The 16,483-nt window shown below is 36.0% G+C and overlaps 1 protein-coding gene across 1 annotated transcript in view; it reads left to right on the top strand.

The window, feature by feature from the left end:
- The first annotated feature begins 214 nt into the window (after nucleotides 1-214).
- NWD2 (NACHT and WD repeat domain containing 2) overlaps nucleotides 215-16,483 on the top strand; it is a 171,111-nt gene continuing 154,842 nt past the window's right edge. Inside the window, exon 1 of the mRNA XM_044680197.1 lies at nucleotides 215-701. Coding sequence (XP_044536132.1) covers nucleotides 551-701 — 151 coding nt within the window. The 5' untranslated portion in view covers nucleotides 215-550. The remainder of the gene's footprint in view (nucleotides 702-16,483) is intronic.

Raw genomic sequence — 16,483 nt, 5'->3', positions numbered from 1 at the left:
AAAATAAACTCGGGAGATCTTCGGCGTAGAAAGTTTGCTTTTTCCCTCCTCAACCCGCTCACACTCGTTCACCACTGCCACCGCCACCGCCACCCTCCTCCTGCTGCTGTGTGGTGAAGAAAAGGGGGGAGGGGGCTGCTCTAGGGGGAGGGGGACCAGTGGAGGTGGAGGAGAGGAAAGAATGCCAGTAGCTTCCCCTCTCCGCCTCTGGCGCTCGCTCTGAGGCTCAGACCTGTGCTGCTCAAGTAGCCCGCCGCCACAGTTGACCGGCCGCTGCGCTGAAGATACTGGAGGAGGAAGAGGAGGAAGAAGAGAAAGAGGAGGAGGAGGAGAAGCGGTGGGGGCAGCAGCAGCCTAAAGAACTGGGGAGTTCGTATGGCCGCTCCCAGTTGGCAGGTGGTGCGCGCTGCTGATCTAGCTGCGGTGTCGAGCTCCCGGCGGCTTTGAGCCGCCACGGTCTCTTGGGGACCGCCCTACCCAGTGCTACAGAGCTAGAGCCAGGGCCAAGAGGAGGAGGAGAAGGAGGCGGCGGAGGCTGCTACCGTGGGCGATGTGGCCGGCTGGAGCGGGCAGCAAGCTGCCCTGTGCCCGAGACTCGGCTCTCCGGCGGGCGGCTTTCTCTGGGAACCTCGCGGCTTTGCCTTCCCACCTAGTGCCGGCCGGCAGGAGCGTTCGGGTCTTCATCAGCGCCAATCCTGAAGGTAACTTGCTCAAGGTCCTCCACCTCTCCCCTCTCCCCAGGTCTGGCCGTCTGCCTGTCTGTCTGATCTCTGGTAGCTGGAGTGTGGGTCTAGTGGACGGACAAGCTTCTCTCTTTCCTCTACTTATCCACCTTCCTCTTTCTCTGCAAAGCGGCTGCTACCCTGGGCATGTTCGAATTCTTTTTTTTTTTTTTTAAAGCAAACTACTTTTTCTTTTTTCTGCCCACATCTATACCCCGCCCTTTGCCTGCTGTTTCCCCCAGGACCCACACACATGCCCGGGTGAGCCACCTGGCGATGCTCAGAATTGTGCCTGCCAGCCCTAGCGCAGCTCAGAAGTGATAATGTATACCACGAGTCCAGGGCTCCCCACACCCCACCGCGTCCCTTGTCCTTTTTCTTTAAGGTTAAAGCTGCTTCTTGCCTAGACAATCACAATCTTATATTGTTGCTGCCGGCGCTCCCCAGTAACATATAGGCAACATCTCCTTCCTTTCCCACTTTCTCTGCTACAATAAGAACAGATTTAGAACAGGGTCATCGCAGGGTAGTCAAGCTAGCTCCCATGCTGACTGAAGGCTTCCTAGTAACAGGCTTCGCCCTTTGAGATGATTTTAGGGATGTTCCTTTTAAACTAAACTGAAGCGGAGAAAGAGGTGAAATGAAGCAATTTGTTTGAGAGGGGTGGGAAGAGGGTGGCAAGGGTGACCCAGGGCAGATGCTAGCACTCAGTGTGGTTCTTGGAGTAAGGAAGAGTGTTAGGGAGATTGTTGGTGCCTGACTTAGAGGAGACGTTTGACTTCTCTATGTCAAGTCAGGTCAATAATTTTCTTTAAGTGCCTACTTGTTCTAAAATCCTCGTTCTGGATTTTTACCCATGCACGGTTCCGGCCCTTATATTGATTAACATTCCTGGCTCAGTGGTGTCTTTCCCAAGCTTGAGATGTAGAACCGAAGCAGCTACCTTACTCTGTGTTCACTAAATACTTGTTGACTCATTACAAGTTTCTCAGGTGTATTACGAATCACAGTTTACAGCTAGTAAATTTTTGTTTTAGTTGTTCATTATTAGTCTTTGTAGTTGCCTCCCTTATCTTTCTATTTGGTGTTACTTCATTTGCTTGGTGTTATTTCATCCTCAGAAATCAAGAGTAAGTTGGAAAAGATGATCTTGAGTCTAGATGTAACTTATTATGGAATTTTTGTTTTCTAAAAGTGATATTGGGCCATGAGCACAAGCTATAAAGGATTAAAATAATCTTTCCTGGTTTGCCTAATAGTTAGTGCTCACTCCCTCCTCAAAATAACTTGTTTTTATCTGTTCACTTATCATATGATCCCACAGAATATAAGTTCTTTGAAGATAGGGACTGTATTTAACTTTTGTCTTTCTAGCTCAGTACAATTAAGCATGTAGTAGGACTGTATTAAATGTTTCTCCAGTTAATTAATTTTTGCAGATGAGTTATACAGAAAAAGAATTACTAAAGAATCTAGATAATAATAGTTACCTTAATAATAATTGGATACAATGTTTATTTAATAATAAACTTCATTTTGTACTGCATTCTCAGGTTTCCAAAGCATGGACTCCATAATATCTCCTGAGAGAAAGTGCAAGTGTTACTATTCCCTCTCTTTCAAATGAAGAAAGTGAGGATTTAGGAATGGAAATTAATAACCTCTGCTTCCACAAATAGCATCATAGCTAAATTGAATTCCACTTTACCATACTTAGCTTTCAGTCATAATCTGTACTGTTCTGCTTGTTAGCAGGGAAGACAAACAATGCACAGCTTTTTGAAGTTTCATGTCTTGCTGCAGAAGTTTCCAGTTCAACTTTAAAATTATGACAAGAAAGTTGTAGGAATAATGAAATGGGTCACGCACATTAATTAGTAATGTTAGGTAATAGAAGAAAAATTTTCCTTAAGGAGGGGAGAGACACTTGAAGTTTTCTGATTAATATTCTGGTCAGATTTGTGATATAGCTTTTAAAAAGCCAAACACATTTTAAAAATCTATGTGTAAGTTTTCTTAAGATATATATGCTCATTAACAGGATATATACAGGATATGTGTATGAGTATATATATATATGCATAAATATATATACACACAATATATACATCTTAAGATTTGTACATTCATTAGAAGAACAAGTTTGAGATAGACCATTGGTTTGCTACAAATAGAAAAGCTGAAATTTCATTTTTGTAAATGTCATTAGAGAAATAGTAAATGTTGTTGGTAATTTTATTTTTAATCTTTAAGTGAAAATCTTTGGGGATATTGAGGATGTAGATAAAATATATTGAAATGATCGATTGGTCACAAAATCCTCTCATTTAAAGAGAAACAGAGTAGGTAATCTAGTAATGAAAATATAGCTATCAGTAATTACTATTTACTTTGGAAACAACAGGGCTTTTTTAACATGGTGAATTAAATATCTGTTATTAACATAGTGTGCAGAATGATAGACTCATAGACAGTTAAAGGAGAGTTTAGAGCTCAAAGAGTCCAATCTTTTTATTCTATAGATGAGGAAACTGAGGTCCAGGTAGATTGTGACTTTATTTTGTTTTAGAACATAAATTAATTTTTCCCTAGGTTTTAACTTATTGACAATGGTGAATTTTTAATGAGCTGATATTGAATTAAATGATATAAGAACAAGCCTCATTTTAACATTTTATACGATTCCTCAAATTAGTTCTGTTACATGGTGAATATTAGCTTTAGTGCATTTAAGAGATCATTAAGTTCCCAATTCTAGGAAAGGTTCCCACTAATACCATAGAAGACTTTCTTGTTTACTAAATTAAACAGAGGTTCAATCTACTTAAGAAAATTCATGTTAATACAAACATACTCTGGGTCTTATGGTGCCAGCATAATTCCTATTAACATTATCTGGCATTTGCTGCCAAAATCATGAAGATAAAATTCAATATTCTGATTACTCCCAGGGAAGGAGAGAGTGGAATACTAACTAATCCTATAATCCTACATCCTTGACCCAGACAAATTCCACATGGCTCTTAATTATCTTAAGTGGGAAGCTTGCCTGACAAACTCTTGCAGCCCTGAATTTTAGCTATATCACAAGGGAGAATGGTATATTGAATGAAAAAGTGAAAGAGATATTTTCTTATGATCTGAGTGTGACACCTTGCAATCTTAGTAACAGCTCTTTCTAAGGAACACTTTACTGCAAGCTTTTCCTGGATATCATTTCAGCAAACACATGGTTGCATGATAGTGAGATCGATTATAAGATTCTTAGCCAATTCTAAAGATATTTTCAACTGTCAAATTTAAGTCAATGAACATTATCTGTTGTTTCCCTGTAAACGTGGCTTACTTTTAATTTATCCACCAAACAAAAGCTTCTCTGTCTTGCATTGAGTTCACTGCTCTAATAATCATGTCAAAGACTCTCTCTAGCATTATTGATTTATTAGGTATTTGTTTCAAAAGGTTGGTCTGACTGGATTCTCTCCTCTTAGTGAAGAAAAGGGCAAGTAACAAACACACCTTTCATCATTTCTCTCCTATATCCTCAGGTCTATCCAGACTTATGCCTCATTTTGATAGTAACACATTGTAGGCTAGAAGACATGCTTGCCACCATTTGTAGTAGCTCCTGACAGCTAGAGTGGACTAGAGAAACAGCGGAAATATCTTTATGTGTATATACTGAGAAGCTATGTCAACATAACATCTCTGACTTATTCTCCCTTATCCTGCCTTCTACCTCTGGGCCACAATTCTGCTATTGTGTGGCCCAAGTGGTCTATATGGGTATTTCAGTATTGTATAGGAGTTTTGTTTTCTGGGCATGTGTGTTAGTGAGATGGTGAACAATTCCAGCCCATTCCCCTCATGTAAAAGAAGAATTATATTTACAGTGTGGTGCTATTACCACAAAACCATAGAAATTGGACTTTAAAGGTCACTTTGTACTATCTCCTAATCAGTGCAGAAAATCCTTCTATAAATTTCCTGATATGCATTATATAAAAATATAAATACTCCATATTTATATCACAAGATATTAATCACAGGGATTTAAGAGACCTAAAGATATACAAAATTTAGGCAAGACTTGATCCTTGCCCTTATGAAGCTTATGGTCTAGTACACAGAATCTAATATAAACATAAATACTTGGTAATACAAAAATAATACATTAAAAGAGTATAAGAGAAGTGAACAAAATGCTCTATGGAGTCCAAGGGAAAGATGACTTCATGGATGAGACAGCATTTAAGCTGAGCTTTAAAGGAAAAGTAAGAGTTCACCAGCTGGGCTAGGAAAATATATTCTCAGTTCCTCAAAGGCAGAAACTATTTCACTTTTGTCTTTCTATCCCCAGTGCTTAGCACAGTATCTGGCACATAGTAAATATTTAATAAATACTTATTGATTGATTGATTGAGATTGATTAGTGGGTGGTGAACATAAAACATGTAAAGCAGAGTACTGTGAGATAAAGCTGAAATAACAGGTGACTTTTATTCAGTAGGTAATGGGAACTATTGAATGATGTGAAGCAGTAAAGTCCTATGACCATATTTGTAAGTAAGAAAGATTAGTCTGGCATGGATTAGAACAAAGAGAGGGTAGTCAGAAAGACATCTCCTCCATGGTCTCCAGGACAGAACTAGACTTGAACCTGCCAAATACAATGATTACAAAACATACAAAATATTATACTGTAATTAGCTTGCACATTACTTGGACACGTCTTTCTTGATTCTCAATTCTGTCATTCACCCAGATTAACAGTATGGAAATGAAAAAAGGCTTTCTTTTACTATCATAAAAGCATAGAAATTTTCTCTTTCCCCCTCCTTCTGTCTTAAAAGACATTTAAAAGAAGTGTCCACCCCTAAAACACATACATTTTTTATGTCTGTGTAAAGATAAACTACATGGACAGACAGGCATATTCATACTTCATAGAAAAATGGGAAAGCATAATTAATAACCCTACTTTGACCTTGTCTTTTGACTTCTGAGTGATACTTTTTTGGTATAAGCATTATTCAGACAGCTGGAGTATTACAAGTATGAAAGGAGAGCCATTTTACTCCAGTTTACATTATTTTATATAATCACTTTCTCTCTTTTTCACTCTCCTTCTCTGACTTTTGTTTTCTCCTTTTCTGACTTTTGTTCTCTCTTCCGTGAGTGCATACACACACACACACACACACACACACACACACACACACAGAGCATGCACACACACATATATATATATACTATATATGTGTTTTTATACTAATAAATCATGCTTAACAGCTTTTTGTTATTTCAATTTCTACTCTACCACTATATATATATGAAGATTTGGTACTGGGTAGGGTCTTCTGGAGCCTACTCTTTTTGCCAGCAGATTAATATCAGGCTCATAAAGTTTAATCTGAATTTAATACCTTCTTACAGACTGTGTCTTCCCAAGCATCTTCAGTTCCGTTTCTTGTTCATCATAGTGACAACTGAAGAAAGAGAGAAAAAGATCAACTTTACACAGCTCAGAAACTACCTAGTAGTAAATAGTATGAAAAAATATGCTCCAAGAAGAAGAGAAAGGCAAACTTAGTTTTCAAGAAAAATATATTAAAGTATTAATTTTATTTTATATTCAACTCATTAAAAGTGTCTTGTAATCATTTTATATACTTAATACTATTTGTCTTTATTTTATAAGTGAGGAAAATTTGAGGTGGCATGAGGTTAAATGACTTGTCCAAAACTATAATCAAATGTGAGATATATTGATGAAAGTCTGAAAGAAATAGTGTTAGTTATTAAACACAGGGCACTTCTTTCTCTTGAGTTAGTACAAAGTTAATGGTCTCAGATGATATTATCATCACATCCTGTGACATGATAAATACATTTAGCATTTAGGAGGAAACTCAAAAGGAAGTATACCTAGACTATAAACACGTTTTTATACTAATAAATCGTGCTTAACAGCTTTTTGATACTTCAATTTCTGCTATACCACAAGACTTACATCATTCATTTATAAAAGGTGAATCAGAGAGGATTAGGCAAAGCCTTACTATAAAACAGTTATGACCTCTTGTGGTGGCAATTCTCTTTGGGTATATTTATTGGGTTATATTCAACCTAGACTCAAATTCCTGCTCTCCCATCCATAGGACCTTGAGCTAATCACTTGATTTGTATAGACTTCAATTATCTTATCTATAATATCATTGGGTCAGAAGATCTTTAAGTTCCCTGGAAGCTCCAAATAATACAACTAGATGGTACAATGGTAAGAGCACTAGGATTGGAGTCAGAAAGACTTGAGTTCAAATTTGACATCATATACTCACTAGCAGTGTGACCCAGGACAAGTCACTTAAAACTATTTGCCTCAGTTTGCTCATCTGTAAAAAAAAATAATCATATACCTACCTCATAGAGTTGTTGTGAGGATCAAATAAAATAATATTTGTAAAGTTCTTGGCAGCAAGTGATATATAAATGTTTTATTATTATTATTATTATTATTATTATTAAATCTATGTTGCTGTGAATTTTCTCAAATTGTAATAATGCTGTCAAAATCATATCAGAAAGGCATTTTATGTACCCACTATGTGCATCATACACAGACACAATTCTTTCCCTTCTAGAGCCATGTTTATATAAGTTTTACTTAAATATTCTAATAAAGTAGCATTAGCTTGGTGGTATTTTTCTTTTTTAATGTTTACGTTCAATTTCCTCACCAGAGATGGGAGGCAGGTTAGGAAAAGGTTCTTTGGAAAGTGATAATTATTTAACTATGGAAAGATCAATCAGTTGCTCAGTCAGCAAACATGTAAGTGCTTACTGCATATCAGACACTGTATTCAGTTCAAAAGATGACAAATACAAAAGTAAGATAATCCTTCTCTGCCCTCAAAAACTTACATTCTTCTAGGAGAAGCAAAATGTTTCCAGTTAAATAAAAGATCTATTTCTAAAAACAACATAGGGAAGGTACTAGCAACTGGAGGATCAATTTGAATGGGAAGACACTTGACCTTAGTTTCAAAGGAAGTAGGCATCTCAAACATTGGAAGTTGGGGAGAAAAAGCATTATAGATACAGAGGAAAAGTTATACATATATGGAAACAGCAGATGAGATGTGATATAGAGAAAAGAGCAAACAGGCCAATTCGATGGAATATAGAGTTCATGAGTGAGATAATGTAGAATCAGTCTAAGAATGTGGACTAAAACCAGCCTATGAAAAGTTTTAAATGCCAGCTTTAGTTTTTTCTTTATTCTTCACTCATGTCTTCATAAATGCCTCTAGAGCAGAGTGATGGGCAAATGACGGCTCACGGGCCAGATGTGGCCCCCTGAAATATTCTATCTGGCCTCGCGACAGTATTCCTAATCTGACAAATACAATGAGTAGGAGACAATACAATGAGACTTCGAAAGAGTTGCCTTAGAAACAGACTGACAGATGAGCATTCCCTTTCCTTTGACCCCCTCTTTAAAAAGTTTGCCCATCACTGATTTAGAGGCATTCATGAAGACACTGAATTTTCTTAAGCAAAGCAGTGATATCAGACCTGTTCTTTAAAAATAGCAATTTTTCATAGCTGTGTAAAAGATGGATTAGAGAAGAGAGAGAATGGAGGGGGGAAAATATTTGTTTTCATGTGAAACAAGTTCTAGTTGTCCTTCAGTGACTTTAAACAAAGATATTATAGCAATTCCCCTTTCCTCTGCCTTTCCTATTCTCAGAGCAACTTTCGAGCTCCAAATGAGGGAGGAACTCGAAGTAGGACAGAAAAAATGGAGATTGAGTCAGTAAGCAAACCGTGTGCTTGTTCTTTAGGACAAACTTGCTTTGAATGTTAGTCTCTTAAGGTATGAAGAAGATTCACCCTCTTCCAACTTCCATATATTGGGATTCTAATATAAATTCAGACAAGTAATTTCAGACAAATTCAGGCAAAATAGTAACAGCTAAAATTTATGCACCATTTTAAAGCTTTCAAAACATTTTATATATCATCTTAATAATCCTGTAAATATAAATACTATGAGTATTATTATCTTCATTTTTCATATGACTAAGTAATTGAGAGAGACTTGAAAGTTTCTAACAAATATTTGAGAAAGGAATTGAATCTATTTCAGTTTGCACATTCAACAGTCTTTGCGCTACACCACATTGCTTCTCCCCCAAATATGCTCAAGATACTTCATGGCTACCACTTTCTTGCTCTTAGAAGGAAAACTTAAATCTAATAAGTTCCAAGCCAAGACAATTAATTTTACAGCAAGAGGGAATATTGCTAAAGTATGCTACAGTTGACATGAATTCTGCTTGTTTAGCAGAATTTAAAAAATCAATCTTATTCAATTCAGAACAGATTTATTAAATGCCTATTATGTGCAAAGCATTGTGTATATATATGCATATATATATACAAAGATGAAACAAAATAGAGAGTCCCTCCCCTTCTCAGAGTTTACAATCTAGTAATAAGTGTTTAAGAGAAGTTGCCCCCCCCCCACTTCATTGACAATTCTTTAAAACTCTTACCTTTTGTCTTAGAATTGAAAAGGTTCCAAGGTAGAAGATCAGTAAGGGTTAGGCAACTGGGGTTAAATGACTTGCCCAGGGTCACACAGCTAGAATGTATCTGAGGCTAGATTTGAACCCAGGACCTCCCATCTCCAGACCTGGCTCTCTATCCAAAGCTACCAGCTTTCCTCATCACTGACAATTAATACTTGAAACATTGGACTACAAGAACCAACTTCAGTTTTTTAGGAGAGAAATCACAAAAGGAATTTTAGTTCTCTAATCCAACTTGTAATCAAATAATGGATCCTCTTTATCTACAACCATCTAACTTCTACTTGAGTAGCCTAATTGACAAATAATTAACAAGTAATTGACACTACATCCTGTGCAGCCTTAAAAGACAAGCAGAATTCCCTAACAGAACCCGAACCAAAAAAAGGATTTCTGGACCTTGGGGCCCTAAAAATTACTGTAGAATTCCATCCATCCACAATAACAAGGAAAGACCATAGAAAGTCTGAGTATTGGTATTGACCACTTTGTAATAAAGATTCAACAATGGGTTACAGGGTGGGACAGCTACAAATTTATAACAAAGATATATGGAAATTAATACTAGAAAAAAACAAGGAAATGTGGTACATTATTACTGCTTGAAATGAGTTACCACTAATAATAAATATGGATCTAAATGGCCACAAAGTCCATTAACAGAAAGTGAAAGTTTAGCTAAGGTAAAACTCAAATTATAAATATACATAATTAAAAACACGGCTAGCCAAAAATGAGAAGAAAGACTTTATACAAAGGTTATAAAAAATACAAAGACAAGAATCTAAAGAGGAAGCAGACATATTTCAAAATATGACTTGAGACAAGTCACTTCTCACTCTGAGCCTCAGTTTCCCCACCTATTAATATAGAACATCTCATAATTTTGCTTTGGTTTTCTCTGCCAGTGTTCTTTGAAACAGGAATAAATTTAAAGAAGATAATTCAGTAAGTATGATAGAGTCTAGCCACCATCTTTTTAATAAAAATGTTGGATTTACTGAGCTTTGAGGTTTCTTTCTGATCTAAATGCTATGATCAAACAGTGGATGATCTAAAAATTTTCAAAAACATTGTAATCCTATGTTTACTTCTATCTGCATTGTAATGTTCATTTAAATAACAAAAGGCATCTCTTTTTCGAAAATATACTTTAAAAAAAAACCTTACCTTCCATCTCAGAATCAATACTATGTGTTGGTTCCAAGGCAGAAGAGTAGTAAGGGTAAGGCAATGGGGGTTAAGTGACTTGCCCAGGGTCACACGGGAAGTGTCTGAGGTCAGATTTGAACCTAGGACCTCCCATCTCTAGGCCAGGCTCTCAATCTACTGAGCTACCCAGCTGCCCGTGAAAGTATACTTTCTAGCAAGTTCTCCCAAAAAGGAGGAACTATTTGCCAGAGAGGAAATAATGAAAACCTTGTCAGTTCAATTTTAGAGAAATAGAGAAAAGCAGTGCATAATCTGATATGGATTCTCTGTTTTTAGAGAGCCGATTTCAGAAAGTTCAGGAAAAGATCATAAGAGCTTATATACCAAAACTCATCAGACAAAGTCAGTCCCAGGAGGATAGGAAACTAATAGATATTTGTTGAAATTAAATTCTGAAGGTGCAAAAGGAAAGTGAAACAATTCTAGTGAGGAGAGAAATTAGAGAGGTGCCTAAAGAGACTGATGGAGTGGCACTGTTAACTTTCTAAAGAACTTAGATTTAGAAAAAGTATATACAGAAAATGGAAGCAAAGCCTGATAACAGTATGAATACAAAGTGTGAAATGATTCTGTAAGAACAGTAACAGGAAGGCTTGAGCTCAAAATGAAGTAAATCTAATAAGGAAAGCTAAAGCAACACAAACTTTTTTTTTAAGCTATTTTGGGAAAAAGAGGACAATCAAAGAATGGGTAAGACTCACTTTCAAGGGGATTTAATGGACAATCAAGAGGGCAGAACTTATTTTATTTTGCTTTGGTTTTCTCTGCTAGTGTTCTTTGGAATAGGAATAAATTTTAAAGAAAATAGTTTTCAAATAGGTAAGTATGCCATTGATGAGTTCATTGATCAGTTACTAGGCTAGATGAACTAATAATCAAAGATGGTGGTGGCTCTGAATACTATGCCATTATCAGTGATCTTTTACAGATTGTAGAAAAGAGGAGAGATGTTATGGGAATAGAGAAGCACAAAAGTGTCCTGATCTTAAAAAAGAAAAGGAAAAGAAATGTTCTGTAAACTGTAGGCCAGTGAGGTAGATTCGTTGGCAGAATTCTAGAATATATTATTAAAGAGATGACTAGTGAACACCTGGAGAAAGAAGAGGTCCCAAAGAACCAGCAGGGTATCATCAAGAACAAATCATTCTAGGCTAACATCATTTCTATTTTTTGACAAGATTATAAGTCTGAAAGATCAGAGAAATAATATAGTTATAGTTTGCCTTGACTTTTTTCTTATTTTTCAAATTAACTTTTTAAAAATTAAGATTTGCCTTCTCTACATTTCCTCTTTCCCCAGTCCCTCTCCATTAAGAAAGCAAAGAACAAAACCCTTGCTACAAACAGTCAAGCAAAACAAATTTCCACTTATGTGCATATATATATATATATATATATAGTATGTGTATCATATATACACAGAGAGACATACATATATGTATATTTATCTTAGTATGCAGCCTCAAGTCAATCGCCTCTATCAAGTGATAGCATATTTCTTCATGAGTATTCTGGAATCATAACTGCCCATTATGTTAATCAGAGCTCCTAAATCTTTCAAAGTTGATTATTTTTAAAATATTATTCTTATTGTATAAGTTGTTCCCCTGATTCTGCTCACTTACTCTGCATCTGTTTTTATGTCTTAACAAGTTTCCCTAAAACCATCTCCATCATTTCTTATGTCCTAATAGCATTCCATGACATTTCCATACTGTAATTTGTTCCCCAATTAATGGGTACCCTCAGTTTCAAATGTTTTGCCATTACAAACAGTACTGCTCTAGATATTTTTGTACACATGGTGTACCACCTTCCTTAACCTCATTGGTATTTATACTTAGAAGTAGCTTAGCATTGGTATCATTAGGTGAAAGGGTATGTATACATAGGTATAGTTTGGGGAGCAGTTTCAGATTGCTCTCTCAAATGGCTGGACCAGTTCACAAATCTACTAGCACTACATTAATCTACCTGTTTTCCCACAAACCCTCCAGCATTTGTCATTTCCTTTTTTTTTTTTTTTTTTTTGGTCAGCTTGGCCAAAAAAGAAACCTCAGTTGTTTTAACTTGTGTTTCCTAATTATTAATGACTTGCAGAATGTTTGTGTGGCTACTGATAGCTTAGACTTCTTCCTCTGGAAACTGCTTCTCAATAAACTTTGTATATCAATTTAGGAAATAGTTCTGATTCTTATATGAGATATAAGATCGTTATCAGAGAAGCTTGGTACATTTTTCCCCTCATTTTTCTGCTTCTCTTCTTATTTTTGCTACATTGCTTTTGTTTTTATAAAAACTTTTTAATTTTTTGTAATAAAAATTATCCATTTTACTTCTGTGATCTTTTCTATCTCTTCCCCTATACACAAATCTGACAGGTAATTTTTTTTCTTTTTTTTTCCTTTAATTTGTTTATGATCTCAGCCTTTGCCTATGTCATGTACCCATTTGGAGGTTATTTTGGCATATGGTGTATGATGTTGGTCTATATCTAGTTTCTGCCAAACCACTTTCCAGTTTTCCCAGCAGTTTTGTTGAATAGTAATTTCTTTTCTCAGCAGCTGGGATCTTCGAGTTAATTAAGCTCTTAGCCCTTATCCTCTTTTGTTTCTGTGTATAGTATAATTCATCTGTTCTACGAATCAACTCCTCTACTTAACTAATATTAGATTGTATACTAATATACTATGTAGTATAGTTTGAAACATGGTACTCCTAGGCCCCCTTCCCACTTTTTTTTCACCAATTCTCTTTACCTTCTTGACCTTTTGTTCCAACAGATGAATTTCGTTATAATCTTTTCCAGTTTTACAAAATAATCCTTTGGTAGTATGTTATGATGCTGAATAAGTAAATTAATTTAAGGAGAAGAATTATTGTATTAGCTCAGCATATCTATGAACAATTAATATTTCTCAAAAAATAGATCTATTTTTATTTGTATAAAGAACATTTTGTAGATGTAATATAATTTCATAGTGTATGTTTTCTATAAATTTTTAGATGGAATTTCTCTATCCCTTGATTTTTCAAAGGTATCTGACAAAGTCTCCTATATCATTCTTTTAGATAAGGTGAAGAGTATGGGTTATGTATAAGTAAACCTGGAAATTTTGAATGGACAAACTCACTAAGTTATGATTAATGGTTTGAGTTTGAGGTAAACTTAAAGAGGTCTATAGTGAAATATCCCAGTGATCTGTGTGTGTATGTGCTCTTTATTATTTTATCGGTGTACTGGATAAAGTCATAGATAGAATGCTTATCATATTGACAGAAGGAATAGAAGTGGCAATCTAGTATAGTGGATGCTGTGTCTGTCAGGTACTGCACTGCTTTTAGGAAGTTAGAAAAGTTATTTAATTTTCCCAGACTTCAGTTTCCTCCTCCATAAAATGAGAAGGTAAAACTAGAAGGCTTCTAAGTATCCTTCCAGCTCTAAATCTATGATCTTTAGTAATACTTCAGCAGAGATAGCAGGGATAGCTTATGTGGAAAGTCATAGGATCCAAAAAATATTTTGAGACAGAAAAAAGAGGCTAAATTTAGTTAAATGAAATTAATAGAGTTAAATGTAAAGTCTTAAAACATGTTTCAAAAATTCAACTTCTCAAGAATAAGACATAGCAGATAACATTTTGTTTGAAAACCATTTGGGAGCTTCTCTAGACTTGTTCTACAAGCTAAGGCAGTAGTTTGATATGACTGCCAAAAATACTTTGCATAATATTAATATTTAATTCATATGTTACATTAGTGTTTAGAACTTAAAGAGATGATTTAGGCCAGTCATTCCCAAAGTGGCACCACCGCCCCCTGGTGGGTGCTGCAGCGATTCAGGGGAAGCGGTGATGGCCACACTTTTTTTGGTATTACATTCTATTCTGAGTTCAATAAATAGTTTCATAATTTCCAGGGGGTGCTAAGTAATATTTTTTCTGGAAAGGGGGCAGTAGGCCAAAAAAGTGTGGGAACCACTGATTTAGGCCTACTGTTCTCCAACTTGACTAGGTAGTATCTGGAGTTTTATTTTCATTGTGTTCCATCATGTCTGGCACATATTAAGTACCTAATAAATGCTTATTGATTGATTTCCTTTCTCCAACTCCAATGTTATTATATCTACCATACCTTACTTGCCTCTAGTCTGGACTGATACAATGTAAACAGACATTTTTTTCTGAATATTTTACTTGATAAAACCCCAAAATGAGTGAAAAATGTTTTGTGGTAGAGTGTTAAGAGTGAATCAGGGGCAGCTGGGTAGCTCAGTGGAGTGAGAGTCAGGCCTAGAGACAGGAGGTCCTAGGTTCAAACCCGGCCTCAGCCACTTCCCAGCTGTGTGACCCTGGGCAAGTCACTTGACCCCCATTGCCCACCCTTACCAACCTTCCACCTATGAGACAATACACTGCAGTACAAGGGTTTAAAAAAAAAAAAAAAAAAAGAGTGAATCACTGTGCTTCTTGGAAAACTACAAGGGGATATCAGAAAAAAGCAAAACACAAGTATCATTCCATAAATGATGGCAGAATGTCACCCAGTTTCACTGAACTTATCTGCAGAGAAATTTCTATATTTCCCACTATGTATAGCAACATGAAGCTGGTGAAACTGACATTTTTTCCACTGATCAGATTTCCACCTGAAAGAATAGTGAGGAAGGAGGAGTGCTTCTGACACAGCTTTATGAAAGATTGAATTCAAAGCAGCACTATCAATGGAAAGAAAGATTTGGTTCATTTTGGTGAATTTGGTGGTTTGGAGGTAAAATGGAGCACTCTTTTGTTGAGCAGATTGTTGTCATTTGATATTTGTTTTGTTTTGTTTCTCTGACATAGAAACCACAGCCTAGTAGAAAATGTATATAAAACAGCTGCTGAAAAACTTGCTTGCTGACTTTTGCAGAACTAATAGCATCTCATAGCAAACTGAAGGAATAAAAGAGTTGGAAATCATTAAATTGGTTTAAAATGGTATAACATCAGTTAAAGCCTGAATGCATGCTTAGTCTAATACTTTGCAATCATGGGCTCTACAGAAATTCACACAACTGAAAAAGTTTAACAAAATTCCAGCAGTCATTTATTAAGTGCCCACTTTGTGTAAGGTACTCTGCTGGAATACTCTAAAATGTGAAAAGAATCAAAACTACTGTCCTATGACTGACATAAAAAGATATGATGTGAAATGGTTATTTTTAATAGCTATTTACAGAGATATAAGAGAAAAGAATTGAAAGCAAATTTCCTTCTTACATCCTGATTGCCTCAGGTATTCAGAAGATCATGTCATATACAGAAACACTTGCATAAACAGTAGGCAGAGATATTTAAGGAAAAAAAGAGAAGGAAAGAGGATTCTGCCTATACCTGTCAAATAATGACTGTCCGTTATTGTCACTGCTACTTTCAGGAGCATTGATCTGAGAGGAGACAGGCTCTCATCTTGAATAATATGAAGAGAATTAAGGGGACATTTTTGACTTAAAAGAAAATGAAACAAAATCTTTGATTCAAACCACTTTGAAACACTTCAAATGCACCTGAAGAGCAAGTCTTTTTTTTTTTAATTGTGGCACATTTTTCCTAAAGTTGAGCTTCCCAGGTAATATTGTATGTTTTTATGAAAAGACCACAAAAATGTATACAATTCCAATTTTTTAAATATTGGTTTAGAATAACATGATTCAGATTCATTCTAAGTAGTAGAACATTTCTTCAAAAAAAGTCCTTAAATCCCATAGTTAGATCTATTCATTACTTTTTCCAATTCTACTTTTCAGGGCTTCGTTCTGACCAAGTTCAGTCCCTCTGAATCTGACCAAGTTCAGTCCCTCTGAATCTGACCAAGTTCAGTCCCTCAAGTGAATATGGAAAGGGTTTGTCATTAAAAGAATTGGGGAAATCTCCTGTGACATACCACTAACGATAAACTTTCAGGAGCCTT

Source organism: Gracilinanus agilis, chromosome 6, assembly GCF_016433145.1.
Source record: "Gracilinanus agilis isolate LMUSP501 chromosome 6, AgileGrace, whole genome shotgun sequence".
NCBI lineage: Eukaryota > Metazoa > Chordata > Mammalia > Didelphimorphia > Didelphidae > Gracilinanus > Gracilinanus agilis.
The sequence above is the reverse complement of the archived record's forward strand: the minus strand, read 5'-3'. Positions and strand labels throughout refer to the sequence as shown.